At 42.8% G+C, this 27,206-nt stretch overlaps 1 protein-coding gene across 1 annotated transcript in view; it reads right to left on the reverse strand.

Annotated features, from left to right (window-relative positions):
* Nucleotides 1–2,544: 2,544 nt before the first annotated feature.
* The window catches only part of CACNB4 (calcium voltage-gated channel auxiliary subunit beta 4), a 229,277-nt gene continuing 204,615 nt past the window's right edge, over nucleotides 2,545–27,206 (reverse strand). Inside the window, exons 12-14 of the mRNA XM_054972236.1 lie at nucleotides 24,320–24,415; nucleotides 10,072–10,257; nucleotides 2,545–2,805 (exon numbers count right to left, since the gene is read on the reverse strand). Of these exons, the coding sequence (XP_054828211.1) occupies nucleotides 2,545–2,805; nucleotides 10,072–10,257; nucleotides 24,320–24,415 (543 nt within the window). The remainder of the gene's footprint in view (nucleotides 2,806–10,071; nucleotides 10,258–24,319; nucleotides 24,416–27,206) is intronic.

Raw genomic sequence — 27,206 nt, forward strand, 5'->3', positions numbered from 1 at the left:
TCCTGAGATTTGTCAGCAGAAAGTGCTGATGCTCACTGATCATCCTGGCCTCTCTCCCCCCCTCCCCCCCAAATCCCTATGCAAGCAGCTATTTCCATTCCTGGGAATTTTTATTCCCAGGGCTGCAGTACCCTCATGGAGTAATAGCAGCAAAAAATGGGAGGCTGCTGTGGGGAGGGGGAAAGGGGCCAGAACTGCCCCCTGCTGCTTCTCTCGTCAGCTGTGCTGCACCGATAGAAGGGACAATAGAGAGTGATTTTGTCCCCCTACAGCCTTGTGATCCACAGGACTATTATTCCACATGGGTCTTGAGATCCAAGGAATAAACATTAACAGGACTGGAAATGGCCACTGGGAGGAAGGTAAAGTCCTTGTGCTGTATCCAACCCACTGTTTGTTTCTACTTATTTGGAGGCTCAGAGCAAGTGCAAGAGAGTTCAAGTAACTCTATTTTTTAAAAAAGTTAATAACATGGGCAAAGATCAAGATATTCTAAGCAAGTAAGGGCAAAGTCAGGTATATTGGACTGAGGTCTTTCACTTCAGTCCAATATACCTGACTTTGCCCTTCTTTCAATTCACAGTATGTTTCATACATTCTTCAGGTTCTTCTCAGAAGTCAGCTAAAATATATGCATACTGTATAACTATTTTAAGAATATAATCTAACAACAAATTATGTAATAGATATATATTGTAATACAGGCAAGAAATATGTTTTCTCTAAATAAACATCTGTTCAATGCCAATTAAATTAAGAATGGATATATAGCAAGTAAAGCTATCTCCCGAAAATAATTTTATATTTTGACTTTTAGATGTAATACTATACACGGCAATTGTGCTAATTCAAATGCATGATTCAATCATAAATGAGTCGCCACTGCCATTAGAATTGGGATACCTGCAGATCTGTGACTTACTTGGCAGCCCCATACTAACAATTCTTGAAAATGTTACCAGCTAACCTGCAAGTCTATGGCAGCTGTGGGGTACCTTAACTATAGTACTGTAAGTATTTAGGGATGTACTTTGAGCCCTTCCACTTTGAAGTAGAGGTGTAAAAGTGCCTGAAGTGAGTGTGGAAAGCCCACCTCTGCAGCAGCTCCATATTCACACTTGCAGGGTGGAAAACCACAAGCCATGACTTTCAGGTATCCTATGCTGGTGCAACACATTAAGAGTCTTTGCTGTATGCAAGTGATGAAGCATTCAGACTAGAGAAATATTACGTTAAATTTTATAACACAGTAAGGATGAAAGTATATCATGCTCCAGAAAACATATGGAAAAGCAAGCACCCAAACTTGAGAGCACCATTCCTGGCTCTGATTTGCTGTGGCTGGGATAGTTTGCTTGCTAATTCCTCAAGGTGGTACTCTTTAATTGTATATGCTATAATCGTCTCTTGATAATTACTGCATGATCTTAACTCTTTGGTAGGTGCAGTGATCATACAATACCTTTTCTGGTGATAACATGCATGTCTAAAAGCCCTAACAAGGCCAAGTTCTTGTTGATAAAGCACAACTTTTAAGGTGAGTTACAAGCCTTGTGTCTGGTATCAGTTTGTTAGTAGTGTTTAAACATTGGTAAGCCAAATAATGAACAAAAAACTCACTCTCAAACTCTCACACATCCAGTTGAACTGGATCTTCTGGAATCTTCTTGCTAAGGTGAAGACAGACTTGGGTGCCTTTCTGTGCAAAGAGTGTGTGCTCAGATTGCTTACTGCACACTTCAAAATGTAACACCTGCCCTCACCCCTTGTTTTTTCAAGTTGCTGAAATACCTTCATACAGTCATTATAAATGCAATAACCATCAAACACAATGCAGTTTTGCTGCAACCTGTATGTTGGGGGGGGGGGGAGAAAGGAAACTAATAATTTTAAACTGGAAAGTATTCTAATTGTGGCATTCATTCATCATTTTTGGCACTACTGACTGCTTACATTTGGTTAGTCTGAAATAAATACATTAAAATTGATTATTCTAACCATATATATATAGATATAGATATATAAATTTACCTTCCAGTAAACAAGTATTATAGGTTTTTTTGCTTATAATGGTTTTTTAAATTTTCTTGTTCTTTTTTTTTTTTAACTGACTGCAACATGCTCAGTTGACTTTCCAGTCAATTTCACCCAAATTCCAACAGGAATTGGTTTATAAATTGGTTCCAACTGGAACTGGTCATTTGGAATTTCCAGTGCAGGAAATTATTTTATATGCGCTTCAACAGGTATCCTAAGTTACAAATTGATGTATCTAATAATACTCTAATGAGGAGAAAAGAGACTCTTTGAAATTAAACACTATACTAGAAAGAAAACACACCTAAGTGACTGGGCAAACTAATTTCTTCCTAACACAAAGGGCACAGATCGGTATGTTTTGCCCCTTTATAGCAGTAAATGGCAGCAGCCTGTAAGCACAGTAAAACCATGCCACACCTGCCAAATCAAGATGATTTGTTTGGCCTAGCTATGTTATGGCAAGTTTTCAACTAATGAGTACCAATTTTCCCCAGGTTCTTGTATTCAAAGCCTATGTCGAGAATCATGGCTGTATCCTCCAGGGGACCCTCTGTTTCTATGGGGTTTGTATGAGTCCTGGTATGAGTCGGAGTACTCTTCTTCCACAAGTGGGTAATGATCTCGGCTGTGTTGGGAACTGGAAGACAAGCGGTTCCTACTCTTCCGAGCCCTTTCGTTATGGTAGTTTTCATCAGAGGTCATTAGACTTCGGCGTTCAATTGGAGAGTTCTCGGTAGAATGGTTGCTGTGCCTCATACGTTGGCTCTAAAAACATCAAAGATTCAAGAATTAGACAAAAGAAAAAATTTAATTTCACTTCCTTTGAATTAGATGTGCTCTTGATCTGAGGGCCTTGAGAATCCATATGCGTCTGTGATTCATTTTAAAAACAACTGGATACTATTTAGTATATAGATTGCTGGTGCCATTTCTCTCTGTTTTGGTCTCCACAGTGGCTCTGTGGGTAAAACAGCTAAGCTAAGCAAAGCAAAAACCCCTTTTGCTTTTATTTCTATAGTTACTGCAACCATCTACCAGCTCACAGAGACACTGTGAGCAAATTCTGAAAAATTTAGTCAGATTCGGGAACAGCTGGTCAGTAATAAAAATGGGGAACAATTTCAAAACAAATTAGTCATAACCTCAAAGGGAGGGGGCACTTGAAAGGTATGTAATGATTATGACCATTCAATAGGGAGGATGGGCTTTTTTGGAATTTGGAGTTATGGCTGAGCTTAAAGCAATGGTTGCTATATATGTAGCCAAAAAATGCACAAGCGAGTTTCAAATGGTTTTAATGGAATCTAACTAAAACATGTAAGTGCTGAAGCTTCTTTGTAGACATCTTTCTTAGTCCCTTTTATTTTCTATGATCCTCCAGTGAGGAGGCTTATCAGTTTAACCAGTTTGTAATTTTATTAGATATGAAAGATATATAGGCCTGAATTATGGATGTGTCATAAAGAGGTGTCAGAAGTCTAAGATGTTAAAGTGGGTACCCCCTGCTTCAAACTGTGGGAAGAAAGATTCAAGCCCAGCGTTCTCCCTTCTGTGCGTTTTACTTTTAATTTACAGGGAGGATTGGGGAGGATTTTAATTTACATGGGGAGCATTCAAAATAAGTGATTCCTTGCCTACAGTCTGAAGTGGCACAGTCTGCTCTACCAGATCAGCATTCTGACCTGTCGTTCTGCCCTATGTATAGACCCAGACACATACCCTTATACTGGATTGCCTAAAGCTGAACCTAAAGGTCATACATTCATCTCAGAAGATAATCAGATAAAGTTCCTTTAGTGTGTCATCCCACTGTTTTCTAAGGCTGCCACGAATCTGCTATTCAGAACTGTGTCTATCTATGGTCATTATGACAAGTACATAGATGGCCATGGTAGCAGGTCTCGGCCTCAGCTTCTCAGTTTGGGGGCTCTCATAATATGCTGTATGAAAGTAACCTTTGTAACCTGGCCATGACTTGACACTTCCTTTGTGACAACAGTTAGTGGTGAATGGAACCATGGTGGGTGAGGGGCAGGGGGCCTGTTTATATCTAAAGTTGTCTAAATGTATTTCTTGGGTTTGGGTCAAACTTCTAGAGATGGGGTTTGCCAACACAAACAAAGCTGGAAAATGAAAATTTTCACACAAAACAAGCACATGTCCACAGAATTCAAACTGCTTCTTGCACAGTCATCCAGTCATTAAGCAGAAATAATACCATGCAATGTCGCTGGCCTAATGGAATTAAACATAAATCTGAAATTTATATATTGGCTGCTGTATACATGCAGTGGAGAAAAAATAAAACTGTGAATGAATGTATTGTATAAAAGAAAAAAATGAATCCCCTGCAATGTATCTAGTCAACAGATTTAATTTTTAGTTGTATTATTAATTTGCTTAGCCCTCTGCTTGACACACAGTGAAAAGTGCATACAAATCAAGCGCCACACAAATGTGCTGAATTCTTTAGTGAATCGGGTCTCTGTGCACTCTTGGTTTTGCGTTTACAAACATACAAAACTTGTACTGAAAAGACATTTTTTTCCAAACTAAGTAAAGCACGTACTTCTCATTAAGGACTATTTACATGCCAGGTTTGAAGTTTCAAAGGCCAGCCGTTTTTGAGCTATCCCTGTGGAAAAAAATCGTCAGAATTTTTTTATAATGGGAAAATATTATAATCCTCATTAAAAAATAAAAGCAAAACAAATGAAATTAATTTTGCCAAGTGTTACCTCTGGGAAAAAGTGAGGCAAACTGAAGGGAAATTTTGACATATTAAGGCTTCTGTGAACTGGTGAGCATGTGAAAAACCAATATACACACAAATGATTATGGAATCCTATTAACAGCTGACAGCAGCATATATTACCTACACATTTATCTTCTAAGAACATTCTTCCAGCAAATAAAACCAAGGTTTGATTTTGTGTCACACCTTTCAATCTATGCACAATAGCATTAAAATTATGGATATGATACCTGTATTATAACAAAACTACCCAGAACGCAAGATCTACTTACTGGCTTTAGTAGTTTAGGGCTAGTAGACATGCATGTATGTCAGTCATGGTTACTTCATCATGCTGTCTCTCCATTACACTGATGAGCTTTGCAGCTGTGCAGAGCTTCAATTTAGAAACTTCGAAGAGAACTTTTAGGTGTGAAAAACCTCTTTCCTCAAATGCACAATTTCAACACTGCATGCCCAATGGAAAGGAGTTGCATTTTCTACTCACTCCCCTTTTAGACACAGCAGAAGCAGCAGCTGTTCAGACACCTTCTCTGCAAGCTAGTTTCTCTTTCTCACCCTCCCCTCAAACTTTTCTCTGCCATTAGTCATCCTTTGAGTCTTTTCTTCCTTTAGCTTCCCAACGTTACTATCTTTCATAGTCCTGCTACAACGCAAAGGCCCCTATAGGGCAGAGGACAACTTTGAGCAAGTGTTGACAGTTTGAAGAGGAAGTTACCTTTGACAGACTCCTATGACTGGTAGGATACACAGTTAAGACTTGCATCTGTTATCTCAAATTCGCAAAGCCGGTGAGTGTCATTGATCCACCAAGCTAAGAGCCATCCTTTTAGGGGAGGGCTTCATCACTCTTTGCTGATGGCGGAATAATCAGCACTGGCAGTACAGAAAAGCCTATCTGTTCTGTGTCAGCTCCATAACCATAAATACAAATCATGTCTGTAAGGAATCAGCAGCAGACTAAGTGCTCCGTACTCAAGAGGTCAGCTCATTTGGCACTGGAGCAAAGGAAGAAAATATAAAAGGAGAAACTTCAGCCTAAGGCTGATGAAGATCTGCTCCTCCACTCTCCGTCCCAATCTCTCAAGTAAACGTTTCCCTGCATATTTTGGAAGATCTTCGTATACAGCCAATGAAACCTGTCCTAAAGGCCCTCAAGACATTCTAATTCCAAGAACTGATGGGGTCCTTCTCTGTTAGGTGGGTAGAGGGTTCTGCAAGTGACAGGAATCTTTGTCCTGACCCATTTACTTTCAGATCCCCATCCTGCTTACGATGCTGTGGCTCTTCAGGATATTCCTTGCTGGACTCCAGGAGACAACATTGCCAGTATCAGTACTTTAAGGACCATCTGAATTCATGGGATCAGTTCAGGCCAATCTCTCTCCAGTAGCTCACATACTTTTGGATGCATGATGGTCAATACCACAGGGACTGGGATCAATATACTCCCACTTTATATAGGGATTGATCACTCTTACTTCAGCCACTTTTTATTACCAACTTTCCCAGCTCTGGCTGGAGACTACAGAAACCATCACTACATGCCTTCAGCTACTGAGAGCCACTGCACATCTCTTGCTCACGAGGATGGTGAGCTCAACTCCACCTTGCTTCCCCTTGGTACAATCAGGTGCTGTTTCAACATCAATGGCTATGGAACTGAGGCCTACGGACATCCAAATAGCAACTCATGCTCAATTAACTGTCTCAGATCCAGCTTTTCCAAGAGTCATCTGTTTCTCTACAAATTCAGAGAAGTGAACAATGAGTCTTACAACATGAAGACAGTTTTGGATTCCTCTCTTGGCTGGTTGATATCTGATGCAAGCCACTCTGTTCACCAGAGGAGATCAGAATGTATGAAGAACAGCTGATCCGCATGTCAACCTCTTTAGTTCTAGAGGTGAAACAATCCTGAAGGTACAGGATCAACTTCATTGACACTGACATACAGACAACAATGGTATTGGCTATGCTCCCTACTTTATCCAACTGGCTAAGGACTTGTGCCTCTGCTCCTCCTAGGTTGAAGACACTGGAAGGCCTTTATAAGGCCTTATAAGGTTGAAAACACTGGAAGGCCTTTATAAGGTATAACAAGGGGTGATCCTTTCTCTTTTACACATCATCCCCTAAACTATATTGTGATGGAGGCTTCTCAAGGTAAAAGGAGACAAAATAGTCTTTAGAAGAATGAGGCTTTACATCTCAGGAGATAACTGGTCATCACATTTTACCACATTGCTGACTGTAAACCAAAGATTATGTCCACTGCCGTCACATTCACCCTCAGACACCATGCTTGGTTGTGTTCCATGGCTGACCTCTGAGGACAAAACACACATTGAGGATTTGCCTTTTGATGGGAAGGTCCTGTGGCAGATAGACTGATGACACTCTAGAGAGGGACTAGAAACTTAGATAAACCTTATGTCCACTACTGAACAAGACATTGAAGCAATGGTCTGGATTGTCCTCTTAGAATAGACCACTCTGCTTCTTCTTTGATAGCTCCTTGTCACATAGGTCCTTCTTTGCCTCATCACCTATGATGATATCTTTCCTTCCTCATACATATAGCTCCTCAGTGCTTCTTGTCTTTTCCTCCTCCACCATATCAACAAAGTCCTATCTATACCATGTACAGATTTTATATGGGCAACCCTAGATTCCATCACTGCAAAGGCATTTCTCCCTTTGAACAGGCCCTGCTGCATTAATGATCTAATATGTACAATCCACTGCAGCCTGCCAGGAAAAGTCAACAGATGCTGGTATCAAAGAAGTGTTCATGGCTGAGGTTCAACTGGCCAGCTTAAGGATAAGACCTCTGCAGTGCAGGTTTACCTGCAACGTTCAACCTATGTGGGACTTGCAGGAAAAACAACAAAGGTACTCAGATGTCTGACCTGGTGGAATCACTCTTGTCACCTACATCGAAGGCTCTCTTTCACACTTCCATCATTTCATGGGATCCTTACTACTGACAGTGGGGATAAGGCACACACTGTGGCAAAAGTATCACCATCCAGCCTTGATCACTCCAAGAGAGGCAGTTTCCCATCAGCCATTTTGAGCTACAAGTCACTTTGTGTCCTTTCCCCAGGCTGCATGGAAGAATAAAACAGGTGGCCACAGACAACATGGTCACCAAATGCCTCATGTACAGCACAGCAATCCCCACGGCTGGCAAGGACAGCACCTTAGCAGATGATCAGATGCAAAACAATATATTCCTGAAGACCAGAAAACAATGGTCCTGTGACAGCAAAGAGTAGTGCTTTCACAGCTGTGCTTCAGCACAGGGATCGTGTCCATCTAGCTGTCCAGTAATCTCCATTCTAGAGTCCCCTCTCCACACAGGTCCCTACCTCCTTTACCTCATGTGCTCTTCATTACCGATGACAGATCCTCTGCATTTGGCATGCTCTTCACACTAGCTATGGCTAAACAGCCATTTCAGCTTTATGTCCCTCGATTCAGGGATACTCCCCTTTCATCCATAAATCTGTTCTTCAAGGTTCTCCTCAGGCTTTATCCAACAATAATGTGACCTTGTGTATGGATGAGGACTACAACTGGCCCTCACTCAAGTCATGAGGAAACTCTTTGAGTCTTCCTTGTTGCAGTCAGCTTGGCAATGAGGGAAAATGTATTCCATACACCAGAGGCTTCTCATTTGCAACTTCAAAGGAAAGGGCTTATTAAGATATTGCTTTCCTGCCTAGAGTTGTCTCTGGGTTCTGCCTGAATGAGAACCTAGTGCTACCAATTTACTTTACTAACCTGACACCCATTGCATTCTCCAGATACATGTAGGGCATTGTCCTTCTAAATGGACAGAACTTCAGGAAACACTGAGGCCTTTTTCTGTGCTACTCTGGGACAAATCTCTGTGATTCAGTCACTGGGTGACCTCCACCACCAAGCTCTGCAATGAACCTACCCATAGCGCTGAACCTGGAATACTCAGAGATGATTCTACCAGTGCTGTTGCCACATGCGCTACATTTAGCAGAAGAATTCCTCTTCCTGAGCACTGCAGAACAACCATCTGGGCCCATACTTCCACCATTGTGAGGTTCTGTACTCTAGACAGAATCAGAACAGGTATGTCCTGTGGCAGGGTAGTGCTCGTTGTCATTCCCTTTTTCTAGATACACCTTTGGGTGCCTCCAGGTAGGTTGTGATATTAATCTACACCTATCAGTGTGATGCACAGAGACCGCAGAGAAGTAAAAATAGGTTTGCATACCTGTAGCTGTTGCTGAAGCCTCTGCCTCCCCCCTCCCAGTCATGGTGCGCTTGAAACTCTACTTCTAAGAGGGAGAAATTTCCCACCTAAAAGCTAGCCCTAGAAGTATACAGATCAAAGCACTGCACAAATACAAATCCCGTTAGGGTGAGTGCACTGATAACCTCTGGAAGAATAATTGCATGCAAGCAATTTGGGATTTTTTTACAAAGGACAAGGTTATTTGTTCTTGGTTACTAGGAGCAAACTTTGGACTTGCATGATCCCTTTCACATACTCCAGTTCCCTTCTGTGGTCTTAATTTGTGGCAATCCATAGTTTGTCCCAAACTAGCAAGTTATAATTTGGACAAACCAAAACTGGAAACTACGGTTTCTTTGTGGTTTCTAGTTCAGATTTGAAGCGAAACCATAGTTTTCCCAGTTCTAACAATAAACTGTGGCCATAAAACAAGAAGTGTGGGAAGGAATCAGCACATTCAAGGAAGAGGAAAATGTGAGTCCATGGCTTATTTATGTAATGGCTTGCTGCATATGGCCCCTTGGTCAAAGAACATGAGAATGAGCCAAAGATAAATTACCAGACTGAAGTTTCGTATCACTTGAATACAACTCTTTATATGAAGATAGTTTACCATTTTTGTGGAGAGTTATTATCCAGTACTGAGACTACATGACACACATGCATAATTATGAACAAGCCCTAAATCAGTGAAGAAAAAAATTGAGTATTTTGAAATAGACATTGAACACATTCCAAAGCCTTTGGAGCTTTATAACGTGCATACAGGAGTGCATACAGGACAATCACTACCATAGTCTTTGATAACTTGGAATGCTGCAGGCAGATTGGACAGTCTCCCACTTATAGACAACAGGGAGCAGCTCCTGTGCATGCAGCTATATGTGCATAACCTGGATCCACCATATGTGTTTGCCAGAGCCACTGGATCTCAGCATTTTCTCCGACCTGATTATGGAGCTGACCTGTATTGAATGACTAAAGCATGGATTCATACCTGTAATCCAGAAATTGCAGTAGGGTAAGGGGAGAGTGCAGTGGAACCGAGGTTTCTTCCAAGCAATGGTGTCATTGGCGTACTACTGGTAGTGTGTGTGGCACGCCAATAGGCCTCAAGGTATTCTGCCAAGTGTTCACAAGCATCTTCAAGCTGATTTTCATCCAGAATGACATCAAACATTTCCTATTTCAAAGAGAAAGTTATGTTAAAGTTCAGAGTTCAAAAACGTAAGGCAACAGAGCAAAGGGTCAAATTTTAATTATTCCTCTTGTCCTGCTGCCTGCATCCATCTTCATCTTTTTAAACTTCAGAAACCTTCCTATCAGTTTGTTATAATGTCCAATGCTCTTATGATGTGTGGGCAACGAAAGACAATAATTCATACCTAAACCAGAGGTTCAGAGCAAGTAGCCCATTTAGCTTTCAATAAAAGTGGCTGAGTAGGAATTGTGTCTATCTAGATGAGACACCTGTGAGCGTGTTTGTTAAGTGTCAAGAGATGCAATGTTAGCTGGGAAGCAAAGTTTTGAAAGGCAGAGATCACTCTAAAGGGGATGGATTCTCTCACAGCCCTTCACCACCCCAGCTGTTTCCCCTTTTGGAGTCTTTGCCCTACGAAGGCTCAGTTAATTCAAAGTTTAAACAGTGAGGGTGGCAGGGTAAAAGCTCTGGAACGGGAGACAGCCCAGCATGCAAGAGGTGGCAGAGGGCTATGAGAGAATCTGTCCCCTCTGGAACGATCTCTGCCAGCTCTGTCTTTCAAAACTATACAACCCAGCTAACATTGCGTCTCCTGACACGTGAAGAACACGTGTATTGTGTAGAGAGACTATAAATGTAGGGAAGACAGTCTTTGTGTGAGAGTATGTATTAGGGGTGTGCAGTTCGGGAATCCGAATCCCGAAAAAATCCTGAATCATCCTGATTCGGGGTGATTCGGGGAATCCCGAATCGATTCGGGGAATCCTGAATCGGCATGCCCCTAATCGATTCGGGGCGATTCAGGGCAGCATTTTGCTTGCTTTTCAATGGGAAAAAGCCTCCCCCAGGCTTCTCTGAAGCCTGGGGGAGGCATTTTCCCACCGAATCAAGCCAAAATTGGTGGGGGCCTTCCTCTAACTCCCCTCTAACAACCCCCCAAGTTTCAGACCGATTGGACTTTGGGGGACCATGTTATGGCCCCCCAAACCAGGTCCCCCTATCCTCGCCTATAAAAGGGCATAGCTTTAGGTTGCTGCTGCTAATCTCCTATTTTGTGCTTGCTGCTGCTGATCTCCATTATTTCCTATGGGGAAAAAATGAAGAGGCAGGCTTCCTTTGCCAGGGGTGGCATTTTGCATGCCTCCCCCAGCTGTAGGTTGTAGAGAAAAGGTCACCTACTTGGGGAGGCCATGAAATGGCCCCCCAAGTGGGAGCAGGCTGAGCCTTGGTGGGGGTGGGAGGAAAGGTGGGAGAAGGGCCCCTGAGGGTTGGGGGGCATTTTGCATGCAAAATGCCACCCCTGGCAAAGGAAGCCTGCCTCTTCATTTTTTCCCCATAGGAAATAATGGAGATCAGCAGCAGCAAGCACAAAATAGGAGATTAGCAGCAGCAACCTAAAGCTATGCCCTTTTATAGGCGAGGATAGGGGGACCTGGTTTGTGGGGCCATAACATGGTCCCCCAAAGTCCAATCGGTCTGAAACTTGGGGGGTTGTTAGAGGGGAGTTAGAGGAAGGCCCCCACCAATTTTGGCTTGATTCGGTGGGAAAATGCCACCCATTGAAAAAGCTTTCCCGAATCGCCCCGAATCGCCATTCCCGAATCGGTTGCCGATTCGTGGACAGCGATTCCCGAATCGGCTTCTCGATTCGGGTATACCCGAATCGGGAAAGCCGAACCACTGTGCCTTTGCACACCCCTAGTATGTATACATACCTACAGAGGCAGTGTTTAGACTAAAAAAACTGACGACAAGAATGAATGGTATAGATGGTACAATAAAAAGTACTGGTGATCAAAGGAAGGTTTTTTTAACTAAAATTTTGAAATAGAAGATCAGTGGCACTATTTCATATTTTTGGCAGCAAACAGAAATTTCAAGCAGAACAGCTCTATCCCACTTAATGCAAAGGGCAGGGCACTTCTGTCTAGCTAGAGCTGTTTGAGCTCCGGATCAGACAGCTGTTCAAACATTCACAGCTGGGAACCTGGCCATGAGCAGCCTACATCTTACGCATGGCTTATCTGTTCAGAGGGCAATGTGCCTGTTCTCAGAATAAAAGAAAATGTGATTGAGGTTTTTTGGGAAAGAAATTATTCACTGCTGACAGCACTTAAGTGCCATCCAAATATTCTTGCTTCAAATGTATTGGCATAGGCCAGCAGCACAAACCATGTATCTGTGGTAGAACACCAAAGGAATGCCAAGCTCGCAGCTTCTGTGACTCTTCAGCTTCCAAAAAGGGTAGTGTGCACTGCAGCTAGCGTTTTTACAGTTCATCCCAGAGGTACAAGTACTTTGGTGCTGTGTATGTCCCTTCGTTAAAGAAAAATCTCAGAAAACTCTTTGACTCTCAAAAGCTCATACTCTGGAAATCTAGTTAGTATTTAAGGTGCTACTGGACCCGAATCTTGCTCTCTTACAATAATTAAGTTATTTTGCTTTTGCTATATAGATGTTGTATGCAAAACATGGTCTTCCAAGACAATTTTCAGTGTTATTTTGCTCTTATTTTCCCTCGCTCAGGACTCCATAATTAGGGGGCAATTTGCCTATGCATTTAGGTGTTATTTTTCCTCTATGCATCATTTGCCTAAGCATAAACTGCAAGCCTTGTCTGTATATTGTCTGTTCAAAGGCTCTGAAACCATTCAACCAACCTGCATTCAAGAACTCACAGCATAATGCTTCAGCAGAATAAATGTAAATTTATTACTATAAATGGCAAGCCAAAAGACAATTTAAAACATTGCTAAAGATATAAAACCTTTAAAACAGGTCCCCAGTTGTGGGTGCAGTTGTGCCTGCCAACACTTCTCCTGGTGCTTGCCAAGCATTTTTGAGGACTACACATAGAATCCGGCACTTGAGCACCCCTAGGTACTTAGTAATGTGTATTTCCACCTTTGGATTCAAAGAACTGTAAGAAGAGTTCAGATCACAGAACTTATCTTTCTTGCCATCTCACTGAAGCCAAGTGAATGCTGCTCCTGAGGTAGGCATGTGCACTTGGATATACATGGCCCAAATGTATACCCCCCCGCCCCAAACACCTTATCAGTATTTTTTTGTGTATATTCGGGAATCGGAGTCAATATTTAGGATTCTCTACAACACCAGTATCCTGATCCCCGGTACTTTTGGAAATATTTGGGAATATCCAGGGCCTGTATTTTAAACACATTTCAGGGAGATATTTTTTTTTAGTGCTGTTGGTGTGCCTCTGGCTGTTCTGGTCTGTCTGTGCTTTGGATAACTTCTACCTTCTTGGGAAGACCCTCACCCTGGTTCTTATTTTGTGTCAGGACTGGAGTGGCTTGCATTTTTTTAAAAAACATTATTTCAAGTTTTCTTGATGCCTAGTGGGTTGTGGGAGGGTGGAGCCTTTGTTTTCTGTCTTTTTTTAAAAAAAATAGTTTTCTTTGGTTTAGTTTTGTGTTGTTTTGAGTTTAAATGCTTGTGCTCGCTTCTCTCTTGGCTTTGTTGAAGGTTATATGTTGTCCATAGGAGTAGCAGACATCTTTCCCTGTCCTCATATGTACCACACTCCAACAGAAATAAATAGTGCAAATAGGGTTGTTCCCGTGGGAGGGGAGGGACTTGGTACTCACTTTTTTCTGGTCCTTGCACATGTGCTTTTCAGTTGGCTGATTTGGGGGCCAAATTGGCCCACCGTGGAGGGCTCTCGGGGTGGTGTGATGATGTCACTCCCTGGAGTGACATCATTGTGTCTCCCTGGGAGTGCACCTGGGAGGCACAGAGGATGGGAACAGGGGATCTCTCGCCGCCCTGGTGGACCTAGGATCTCTTGGTGCAAAATATGCCCTGTACTCATGTATTTACAGCAGTCCTATTAGAACACCTTATTCAATAGTCATGTGCTTACAGCTACATCAAGTAGGCTGAGTCTATGGGTGCCTGAAGTACATTTTTGAACTAACACCAGTCCCTACTACAGCTCATTTCAATGTCACATTCATAGTTGTACTGTACATATAGCAACACCAACAATGGTTGTTGCTGTAATTGCAGCAGTCATGCACTTCTCTCAAAAGCTGCAATCTTAGATCTATTTGCATTCTTGGCATAATACAACAGGCTCCTATATCATGCTTTTACTCAGTCCCACACTTTTAGTTGTTGGCACACCGTTTCTCAAGAGAAGAAATCAGTCAAAGTAGCTGAAAGTGGTCCTGGGCTGCATCACTCATTACCAAATGACAAAACAAAACTTGCTTAATCATACTAGCTTGATGGCTAACATCTTAATAAGACTATTTAAAAAGTCATGGGTTCAAGCAGCAATGGAATACAGAACGGATTCACTTGGAAGATTGTGGGCTGTTTTTTAAACAAAAACTGATACTTTCTCTTCTTTCTCGCTCTCTGTTTAATTCTGAAAATGAGTCAAGCTGCAGCTCAAAACATTTGCACGATGGTATGGAAAGGAGATGTTTATGGAGGACACACACTGGACTTGATCTTTGGGATGGGGATACAGATGGATCTAGATGCGCCGATGGCAGTACCATGGTCATACCATTTCATCCTGAGGGCTTGTCTGGACACCTTGACCCACCCTCCCCCTGCTTGGGCGACGAGCAGATTTATGCTTGCCCACGAAGTCTAATGGATCTGATCGGTTTCCAGAACGCCCTGCGGGATATGATGCCCCCGATGGCTTGTTGGATGAGCTGGTAAAAGGACTGGAATACCTGTCTCTGTGAAGCCATCAATGAGATCGCTCCCCTTCGCCATCTCCATGACTGGACCAAAGTGGCCCCCTGGTATACCATGGAGCTATGGTGGTGTAAACAGGAGCTGAGACAGCTAGCGTGAGTGTGGTGGTGGATCCGTGACAAAGCATCAAGAACATCTTATAGGACGATGTTCTTGATGCTATGTTATGAAAGCCTAAGAGATGGCAGTGAAAGCCACAAAAAGGGATTATTATGTGGCTTCCATTGCATCCACAAGCTCCCACCTGGCATAATTGTCTAGGGTAATTCGGTTGTTAACGTCTCTTTTGCAGGGGACAAGAAAAAACGTTAATTCAGCACTAAGCCATGAGGCATTTGGAAGCTTTCTTAAGTATAAGATCTTGTTGCTCCACTGGGATCTGCTAGTGACACTTGATACAGTATGTGAACTAGAAGCCCCTTGGTCACCTTCAGGGTTGATATTGGATCACTTCAGGCTACTGCCCCAGAACAGGTGGATAGGGTCCTGTGTTCTGTGAAGCCTACCATATGCCCACTGGACCCGTGCCCATCACAGCTGGTGAGGATCCGTGTCCATCATTAATCTGTCTTTGAGCTCTGGGATTTTTCTGTGCTCATTGAAAGAGGTAGTGGTGCAGCCCTTATTTAAAAAACCCTCATTGGATCCGGTTGATCCAGCCAATTACTGCCCAGTTTCAAATCTTCCATTTCTGGGAAAGGTAATTGAGAGGGCAGTGGCGGAACAGCTATAGGTATCCCTAGATGATTCCTCTACCCTGGACCCATTCCAGTCCAGCTTCTGGCCTGGTCACAGTACGGAGACGGCTCTGGTTGCACAAACAAATGATCTACAGCAACACGTGGATTAGAGCGGGTCAGTGCTGCTGATACTTACAGTGATCTTACAGTGGTGTTCAACACAGTTGATTATGATCTTTTGACTCACTGCCTCGCTGCTGTGGGGATCCGCATGACAGCTTTGCAGTGGCCAAGTTCCTTTCTCCATGGTCGGGGACAGAGGGTGGCACTAAGGGAAAAGATGTCCACCCGCCATCCCTTAGTGTGTGGTGTCTCTCAGGGGGCGATTCTTCCCCCATGTTATTTAACATCTATATGTGCTTCCTTGCCCAGGTGGTTCATAGCTGTGGGCTGGGTTGTCACCAGTATGCTGATGACACCCAGCTCTACCTGTTGATGGACAGTGAGTTAGACGCTGCCCCAGGTTGGTTAGGTGCCTGGATGCCGTGGCAGAATGGTTGTGCCAGAACCGTCTGAAGTTGAATTTCCTGAAGATGGAGGTGGTTGTGGGATGACAGAATTAGGAATCCACCTCCCAGCCCTAGGTGGGAGGGCTGCCTTAATTGATAATGAAGAACTTGGGTGTGCTCCTGAATGCCACATTTTCTATGAAGGTCCATGTTGCAGCCATTGCCAGATCTGCATTTTTTCATTTTCAGCAGGTCAGGCAATTGGCACCCTATCTCTAGTCCCAGGACCTGGCTTTGGTAATCCATGCAACAGTTACCTCTAGACTAGATTACTGCAACTTGCTGTACGCTGGGCTGCCTGTGAGCTTGACCCAGAAGTTACAACTGGTCCTGAATGCAGCAGCATGCATCCTTATGGGGACACCGTTTAGGGTGCACATCTACCCTATGTTATGCCAGCTGCCCTGGCTGCCAGTTGAGTTCTGGATCCAATTCAAGGTACTAATTCTAGTATTTAAAATCCTTCACACACTGGGACTTGCATACCTACCAGACCACCTTTCCAATTATGTCCCCCTCAGGGCCTTGCCCTCTGCAGATAAGCAGCTTCTGGTGGTCCCCAGCCCGAGGAACAGCTGGCTTCGGCTAGGGCCAGGGCCTTTTCTGCCCTGGTCCCAGCCTGGTGGAATGCTCTTCCAATGGAGATCCTGGCCTTGCGGGACCTTTTACAGTTCTGCAGAGCCTGCAAGCTGGAGATGTTCCACTGAGCCTTTGACTAGGGGCCAGCATTTTGTCCCCTTTCTGACCAACATGCCCTCCTTTCGCAACTGCCCTGGATTTATATCATGGCGGTGCCCATGGTTTATAGTGATTTTGCAGTGATCTGATTTACTTAGTGGCTCCTGGACTTTTTTTCATGTTATTTGGGTCACATGGTTATAATGCTTTTATTGCATCTTTTAATTGTATATCTTGTTGGAAGCTGCCCTGATCCCACTTGCGGGAAGGGAGAGGTATAAGCTGAATAAAATAAAATAAAATAATAAAATATAATATAATAAAATAAAATGAGTTCTGAATGAACCCAAGTATGCAGGAAAAGTTTAATTAAAAATAATAATATAGGAGAAGATAAAATAGTTTTAAAATGCTGAAATTGCATGAGATTTCCTCAGAAGACACTGCCATTTTGGATTGTCTAGGTAATCCAAAGTGGTTTCTGGAGTTTCTTTTTGAAACTTGAGATGAGTTTGAGGGAGAAAGAAAGAGAAGAAAGGTTTGAGAAACGGGAAGAGAAACTAGATGGAGGCAGTGGAAAAAGAATGTATAATAGAGTAAAAGAGGAAGGAGTGGAGGGAGGGAGGGAGGGAGGGAGGGAGGGAAGGAAGGAAGGAAGCAGTGAAAAAGAGGCTGGGGGGACTGTGTAGGGAGAGAAGGAGGGAAATGAGGAGAACAAGCAGCAGACTTGAGATTCCCCCATGAGTTTTCATGGGCCCCCCTCTTTTGTTTTCTTTCTTTCTTTCTTTCTTTCTTTCTTTCTTTCTTTCTTTCTTTCTTTCTTTCTTTCTTTCTTTCTTTCTTTCTTTCTTTCTTTCTTTCTTTCTTTCTTTCTTTCTTTCTTTCTTTCTTTCTTTCTTTCTTTCTTTCTTTCATCATCTACAATCTCAGTCCACCAGATGTTTGGTCTGGAATTTTTTGGTCCCTCACCAACTCAGATTTTATCTAAGAATCTAGGAGTCAGTGAAGTATCATGGCATGTTCCAAGTAGTGCAGCTGTTTGCAACTGACCATTTTTTATCCTGTCTATGCCAATATCTATCATCATCATCATCATATCTCACAAAGCAAATACAACTACAGTGTTCTTCACACAACTCCTAATTGTCACGACATGCAAAGTAACTACCAGAGCATATTGCATTCATGCACTAAGTGATCTTAGCTCCAGCCTGGGTTACCATAGTGAAAAATTAATGAGGCTTCAGAGCTGATGAGAGAGCCAGCACTAATCATAAATATTCCAGAGGGAAGATTATTTAAGAATCTAAGGCTACAATGGTATTCAAACTTGTTAAAGACACCAAATCACTCTAAATGTCTCATGCAAACATTAAGAGTAACATCCTACTAACCTACTCAGCCAAGGGAGGTGTGCATTATTGAAGCAACATGTGTTACACTAGTACAAGAGCCTTGTTCTTCAGTTGTATGTGTCTTCTGCTAATGGAATTCACTGCCCTTAGATAAATGGAGTAGGCTACAATCCATAACTTACATACGGATGAATGGTGTTTAAGAGTAACTGGGGCAAACATGGTAAAAGCTAGGGGTGTGCACCAAAAAAAAAAAAAAGGCAAATTAGGATTATTTTTTTTACTGAATCTGAGGAATAATTCAGAATTCTCTGAATTCCAAATGGATTCTCTAACTTGTTTCAGCTGTTTCTGAAAAATTCAGTAATATTCAGCCATTATTCCCTAATATTAATCAATGTTATTCACAGCATCCAGGCAATGGGTTCAGCCAGTGGGGAAACACCACAGAACCAAACCAAGCAGCACCCAGCCACAAGCACAAGGTATTTCCCTGCTTCAGTTTGCTTCTGTTGGTTTTGGGAGGATTCCATTCCCTTGCATCAGTTGGCTTCTGTTGGGCTAAACTGTAAAAGTTTCAGTTTGGTTTCGGTGGAATGGATGTGACTCTGGCGTGACCAAGGATGTTGGTCCCCTTGCTTCACTTTGGTTCTGGGGAGATTCCATTCCCTTGCTGCAGTTTTGTTCTGTTGGGCTTTCTCTGGAATGAGCTCAGCTTGCATTTGGGAATGTACCTTGGCAGCCTTGCCTTAGTATGTTTCTGCAGTGGCAGTCAGATTTGACTTTTTTCCCCATAGGAAACAATGGGATGGTTGGGAGTACCAGGGGCCCACAGAATTGGACCCCAGGTCCAATCTTCCAGAAATTCGGGAAGTCTTTAGAGAACAGTCAGAACTAAGTCTCCTGGAAATTGGTGGAGTGTGCTTGAAAAATGCCCCCCTAGTCCCCTAGATAGCCGCCAGATATTTCCCCCTACAGGAAACAATGGAGAGTTGCTGAGGGCACCTTCTTTGGAGGCCCATAGCATTGGCCCTCAGGGTCGAGTCTTCATGAAACTTGAGGGGGTCTTTCAAGAACAGCCAGGAGTAGGTTTCCTCCAGCTTTGGTAAAGTTTGGTTGAAAAAGACCCTCTCGGCCTACTGCATAACCCCCAGATTGATTTTCCCATAGAAAACAATGACTGATTTTACTGAATTAATTAGATTAAAAATTCAGAACATCCTTTTTTAATTCGGAATGCCTGGATTTCACCAACGCAGCCAAAATTCAGTATTTTAATCTAAATTCTGAACTGAACTCCATATCCCTAGTAAAAGCTTCCCAACTATGACATGGGATCCTTACTTTAAAGTAACCATGAACTATGTTATGGACAAGACCCCAAAACATTCAGTTCCCTGATTGCCTTGGTGCTTAAAAGCATATTGGTAGGATAGCAGCTTTGCCAGTTAAAAGTACCAATGCAACCTTGTCTTGGGATCAGAAGCACAGACCCACCCCAAATTGCAGATTCCTCCCTGGTTCTGTATAACTGATATTTTGATAAACCTGTGATGGGGAGAGATTCAAGCAACAGTGGAATGTGGAGAAAAAGAATCCTATTAGAACAGTGTAGTTAGCCTTGGCTGCTATCTGTTTATCTTCACTAGATCTTACAGTCTGATATTATGAGGAGTCAGATGGTCCTGATTAGAGATGGGCATGATCCCCCCCCAAAAATAAACAATCCAGCTGATCGTGGATCGGTGCCGGCGACAATCCTGAATTAACGATCCGCACCAATCATCTCCCGTTCCCGAGCCGTGGATCGTGGAGGGCAAAGCGCGGCACGCTGCTATTCCCAGCTATGTGGGAAGGTAGGTGGTGGTGGTGGCTGCTGGGCCTGGTGGGCACGGGGAGGCGGCGGGTCTGGCCGCTCGCCGGCAGCACCCCCCATATGCCCGCCCGCCAGGCCAAACTGGAGCGTGCTGGTATTCCCAGCAAGAAAGGAATGGTGGGTACTGGCGGCGGCGGCCGGGCCTAGCAAGCATTGGGAGGCAGCGGAAAGCCGCCTCCCCTCAGGGGCCGGGGGGTCTGGTGGCTCGCCGGCTGCTCCGTGGTTGGAAGGAAGCCCTGCTGATCAAAGAAAGCTGGGCTTCCATTGGGGTTTCCAGGATGACAGAAGGAGGGCAAACAGAGCTCAGGCATTCCCCTGGCTCCGTTGCCAGGGGAATAGACTGCTGGCGCCTGAGTGTCTGGATCCCTGATCTGAGCCCGATCGCCCCGATCCAGGCCTCTCCCGACCGCTGGATCGTTGGCTGTGGACGATCACAATCCGCTGGTTCACGATCGCATGATCGCCATTATCGTGGGTTTTTTTCGATCGTAATGCGGATCGTGCCCATCTCTAGTCCTGATTCCATCAATATCAAAAGATATATCTAGTTCTGCGTTAGACTGATTTGCTATGTTCAAAATTCAGTTGAAGTTTGGTTCACTGGGCCCCCATGTAACTAGCTAGAAAAGCAATGAGAAGCCTAGGCATTTGTAGGTTTTAGTAATGCTCATTATTGGGGGCCCACCATGTACATAAAATTTGGAAATGTCCGGTTATTTCAGATTTCTGGCAGGAGATGGCACTGTATATCAATTTGATTTTGGCAGTGTATTGTTTCTTTAAATTACACTATCATATCCTGGATTATAACAAAAAACTGAGCTCTTCTCCAGTCATACACTGGGTATATTGGGCAACGCAGGTTGCTAAGAGATGCATCTTGGTTAAAAATAACACACTGGCTTGTAGATCTTTCTCATCTAGTGGCACAAAAGCACATACTTTTTCTTTCCAAAAGACACGTGTGTATTTACATTTTCACATCCTGCTGCAAGAAATGGAAAGGAAGGCTGATAAACTCCCCTTTCTCATTGTTCCAGGAGTTCTTAGATGGATTGTAAACTATGTAAATACCACTTCCACAAAAAAACTAGTGCTGAGCATGGGTGGTATTCAACTCATCTAAAAATTATATATGAATAACACCCAGACTCTTTCCAAAATTTATTTATTTTAGTTCTATTCCATCTCCCCATTTGGAGATTAACCAATTATAAGACATCAATATTTAAAACAACAGAACACAATAATCACAAAGTCACTATAAATAATCCTGGAGTTCAATTATACACAGTACTAAAAAATCAGCCACGGGACACCCAAACTTTTAAAAGCAAATGTATCTAGGTAATTCAGCTTTGCATAATTACTGAAATGTTAACAGAGTGAGAGCCTTCCTAACCACACGTGGTAGATCATTCCACGAAACAGGAGCTATGCTAAAAATGCTCTGAGCTAGGCAACCACTGGCTTCATTTGCCTCCATAATGGAACCACCAACAATGTCTAGTTGTAGAACAGTGTTGCCATAATGGAATATACTGGGAACAAGCAGTTCTTCTGGTCTGAGTGTCCTAGTCCATAAGGGCTTTAAAAGCAATAACTAGCACCTTGACTTAAATCTGGAAACCAACTAGCAAACAGTGCAGATCAGTGTAGTTAGCCTTGGCTGCTGTTTATCTTCACTAGATCTTACAGTCTGATATTATGAGGAGTCAGATGGTCCTGATTCCATCAATATCGAAAGATACATCTAGTTCTGCATTAGACTGATTTGCTATGTATTCAGATTCAGCTCATTCCTCCTCAGCCAGTGGATTAGGATGGAGATCACAGACTCTGGTGGCTTAGATAAAGTCTTGATGACATGCAGCCCTAATTGCAACCAATTAAATAAAGATGATTCACACTTTGCCTTTCCAGTAGAATGGAGTCAAGGGATAGTTGACCATTCCTTTCTTTCTCTCTGCGTTTGTATAAGCCAGAATGGTGGAAGATTTCATAGCCAACTTATCTGAAAACAACATTCAAATCTCTGTGGAAAATGTCCCATATTTAATTCAAACATTTTGTTTGCAACTGGATTGTTTTAAGTTTGCTCACCGAACTGCACAATGTAATGAAAATTAAGCACTTTAGTTTCCTTCTGTCCTTATGCTGGTTACTACTGAATATTATTGAACAGCAGTTTTCCCTTCACTGCAAGACGTACAAACCAATGAAAAGTCACTCAGCAATAGAAATACAATTCACTAGACCTTATAACATAGATCTGAGAGTCTTCTTTTACCAGGACAAGTTTTTCTAGTATGTAAGTAGACAACAACTAGGAGGATAGAGAAACACTAGACGTAGCTGCTATTGTAACCCCAGATGTGCTCAAGCACACTGTTGCCTTGAAAAGTGAAAAGATGTTTCTCTTCTCTCTCATCTTCTGGCACGCTTTGTGTTTGACTGAATACTATTTGTAACTCAGTGGTGAGCCAAAGCATTACAGAATAGTTACATAATACAAAAATATGAAGCTGCCTTAGACCAGTGGTCCTCAGCCTGTGGATTGTGAAGCACCAATTGTTGGACTGCAAACTCTTCTGGTGACACATTTTTTGCTGTTAGTGCCCATGCACAGGGGATCAAAGCGTGATGATTCCTGCCTCTGTAAAGATGCTGAGAAGAGCAGCAAGATAGTCAAATGAGGTCATTCTGTGGTGGAGAGGCTTATTGCTCACTATGGTACACTTCCTAGTTTTCAGCTTGTGTTTTCAGTCCTCAGCTCTCTTGCTCTGCTACCCAGGGTCCTTCCTTTGACCCAGTTACGTTATAATTCTGGATTCCCCTCTTCCTGCTATGTGACTATGATTTCATATGACTTGCAACTCAGTGTGTCCTGGGTCTCGAAAGGTTGAAGACCACTGCCTTATATTGTCAGACCATAGGTCTGTCTGCCTCAGTTATGGTTATGACATACAGTTTCAAGTTCTACCCTCCAGGCGCTTCAGCCAATCACTTTCAAATGGTAGATTGGAATGTTGAAAAGAAAAAGAAAAAAAGGAGGAGTTTGGCTGCTGGCCAACTGACAAGAGTTGAGGTAGCTGGATTTGGTCAGGAGAAAGGATAGGAGGCTTGCTGGTTGGGCGAGGAGTCCATTGGAGACTTTAGGTCTAATCTTGAAGATAAGCAAGGTTTGGGTGCTATTTCTGTGAAAAACAGTTAAAAGGGAAAAGCCTATCTTATCTGTATTATAAAGGTCTGGATGCTGTTCCTGTTAAAAACAGTTAAAAGCCTTTCTGTTCCATATTATAAATCTGAATTAGTGAGACAAGAAACCTGTTTTGTAACTGTTAAAGCTGTCTCAGGCCCCAGCTCTCCAGTAACTTTGTTACAGTAATACTGAGGGCTGAAGAACAGGAAAACAAAGGAACAACCAAGTCACACTCTGAAATAAACCTGTGTCTTGCCTGGTTTTTTTTGATGCTGTTATGGTTATGCCAATAAAGGTTCTGTCTGTTAACCTGTATCTTAGTTATTTTAATCAAGCCTACTGTGTGGTTCCCGTGTGGTTCCTTCAAGACTATAATCCCCTCATAATAGTCCAGAGTTGCCAGATCCCTCAGGAGCCAAAGTGGGGGGCAGGGTGGGCTAGAGGCAGTGGGCTACTTACACTCACACGCACACTCCCACACTCTCTCATCACACTGGGAAATGACATATTTAAGTCTAGAGGCGATTTTTAATTAACTTTCCCCCAGCATGACCAATAGCTTCCCCATCGCACCAGAAAATGATGTCACGCCAAGTGAACACCAGCTAGCATCCCAACTTTAAGCATTCCATAAAAATAGAAGTATACAAGGTGGGGGCTGGGGTGGGGAATCTACAGGCTGTGAAATTTAAATCTCTAGTTCTTAGGTCTGGAGACAAAGTGTTGTCACAATCATCTCCTCTAACTGGTAGCATATATCCAAGGTCTTAGATGGAGGAAGCGCTTTCTCTGTATTTGCCACAAACTAGAGAAGCCAGTGACCTTTTGGACACAAGGCATGTGTACCACAGGCCCTTCCCCAAATCATCAACACATCTGCTAATGCATGAATTCTTGGAGGCAAAAATACAAAAAATAAAAATCTGTCTCATCCCTGTACTTACCGGTGGACACTGTGCAAGTTTATCTGCTGCAACCAGCTGAACATTTAAGTGTTTGCTTTGTGACTTCCCTCTGGATTTGATCAGCCGCTGCAATACCTAAAAGAGAATAACAGGACCACAATGGCAAAGTCGCTTCTAGACAGCCCAGCGCCCCAAATACAACGGGGGACCTGAGGAATCCATTCTGCTAACAGTGAAGACTTCCTCCTGTGCAAGGACTCTCTCCGCAGAAGAACATGCCTTTTCTGCTGCAGTAAGGTTCCGTACCCTGGAGGAAAGCAGGATCATTAACAGAACAGATTCATAGGATTTGACCACTGCCAGTAAGTAAATATTCCAGGCATACCCATGTTAAACCAAAATCAGTTCTTGAACATCATTGAGTGGGTGGTTATCTATCATGATCTGTGCACTAGCTATCTGCATATATCCTCCTTAGTAACAGTTCCTAATTTTACAGTTGAATCTGTGCTTATGAGAAGTCAGGACAATCATTTCACAACCAGTGCCTGACTTCTCTGTGATAGCAGAAACCTGGGTGGAATTGTGCCCACGTTTACTGCTACATAGTACACTGAAATAGTACTGCTCATCTGACGTAGCCTATGAGCATTTAGGGGCAGACAGCAAGCGGAGGAAGAAAGAGTCTTACTTAATTCCGTAAGGTTCAGAAGTCACCTGGGCATGGCCAAAGCAGCACTGAGTGCTCTGGAATGAGCCAAAGAGCTCTTGATCTGCCGCACTGCTGGACCACCCCAGTGGAAAGCTGCCCAGGCCAGAATGTTTAGAGGGCTTTTTGTTTTGTTTTGTTGTCCTTTTTTTACATTGTATTTCACTTGTTTAAATTGCACCAGTTTTTTGTTGCTGTACCAGTTTTTGTTGCTGTTGTTGCTTTGGATTGCCACTGGGGAAAAGAGTAGGTTAAGAAATTCCCTATCTAAGTTAATGAAAAAACAAACAAGTAATAGTGACAATATGATGGTGTAAGGAGTGGAGTTTGAGATGAGGAAGAGAAGAGAGGACAGGGATGGAAGCTATTCTAGGACATGTCAGAAAGTTCAATGAAGAGTGTAGAAAATATACATATGGTGAGATGAAAGGAGGTAGGGGTCCAGGATGAAAAGGCTTAAATGTGAGGACCAGGTGCATAACACTGACATTGAAAGCAAAACTATTCCATCTTGGTTGGCTTTAGGGTTAAGTGTTCAGGGTTCCCATGATTTCTGAATTTTCATAGCAAGCCACTGTGCCTACTTTTCCCACTATCACCCCTTTTGTTTCTCTCAAGTTGCTTCTTGACCTGGTTTCCTCTGGTTCAAATTATGTTTTCTATTCAGCAGTTCCTCTGGACTGCTATCTGATTTGCAACCCAGATAAGAGAATGATATGGATTCTCAGTACTGGCACAGAGTTTCCAGCCCTGGTAAAAGATGGGTGACATCTGGCACAACTTGTGAGTTACTTTCTTTGCCAGCAGGTTTAAATAAGCAGAGAATTTGGCCCAAATAATATACTTCATATGCAACTGAAATATTGGAGTTTTTTCCTGATTTGTAGTAGATTATTTTTACTTATTTATTAGGTACATTTTATCCTGTCCCTCCTCCAAGGAGCACAGGGTAGTGCGTCTCTCTTACATTTTATCTTCACAAACACCCTGTGAGGTGGATTAAGGCTAAGAAATAGTGACTGTTCCAACGTCACTTAATAAGTTTTGGGATCTAATCCTTTACATTAAGATGCATTTAACAGCCCTCTTAAAAACAGCAAAAGATGCTTCAAGGGGAGCAACTGGGAACAGAGAAGTGGCAAGCAACACGGTATCTAATCCTTTCTCTGCCTACTATTCTGCTGTTCAAAATCGCCAGGCGGCATTTCTTCCCATGAAGTTCCAAGTGTGTTTTTCCAATGGCGGGGCAGGGGACACCTTGCAGCAAATCAGCAAACAGGGGAAATGGGAATCCCCCCCCCCACGTGATGCTTTGCTGATACTATTCCCCCCCATCCAGTCCCAGAAGTGAATTCTCCTGGTAAAAAGGGGGTATAAGGTGCATAACATATTAATAAATTCTACTAGTAAAAAGCCTTTATTTAGCACTAGTCCTCTCCCTTCCACAATAAATTACCTTATTTCTGACTCTGGGAATAATTTATTCTCATTTTACAGGATCGAGAAATAGGCAATTTGCTTATTACTGCCATTTTTAAAAGACTAAGGGGTCCAACCCTAAAGATGCTGTTCTGGGACCAAGCCAGATTCAATAACATGGGACTTCCTTCTGAGTAGAGCCACTTAGGATGGTTCCCTGAGCTTTCAAAAAACCTTCAGTCTTGCCCCAGGTGTGGTCAGGCAGTGCTTACTTATCTACAAAGCTGCAGCAGGCTGTACAAGATACAAATAAACTTCATTGGCTTCAATGTATATTTTGGATTAAGGGCATATTTGTGGATCCTAATTACTTCATTACATGTTTCTTACCTGATGTTTATAATTAGAAATTAAAGGTGGGCAGCGTTGAGAGTTCTGTAGTGATTCTCTACAAACAATGGAAGAAAATTATAGTATAAAAGAGGTTTATTCTGGGATCTTTGGGCTGACACAACGAGGAAAAAAACATCCTTGGCTATTGCAAAGACTTGCTGGTTTTCTACCTTGAGCACTATTCCTTTTGTTTCAACAGAAAAGGTTACTTTGCAGAATGATTAACACCACAGGAATGTCTGATAACATCTGTGTTTCTAAGTGCCGCTGAATATGCAAAGTGTGTATTAAGATATTAAATGCTTTTAAGAAGACTGGTTCTGTTTGAGAATGTAACTATTTTCCTTTTCAATAACCAAATCTATTCCATGCTTAACATGTAGCTGCCCTCTTCTTGAATTCTAA

Source organism: Eublepharis macularius, chromosome 2 (genome assembly GCF_028583425.1).
Source record: "Eublepharis macularius isolate TG4126 chromosome 2, MPM_Emac_v1.0, whole genome shotgun sequence".
In the NCBI taxonomy this organism is placed as follows: Eukaryota; Metazoa; Chordata; class Lepidosauria; order Squamata; family Eublepharidae; genus Eublepharis; species Eublepharis macularius.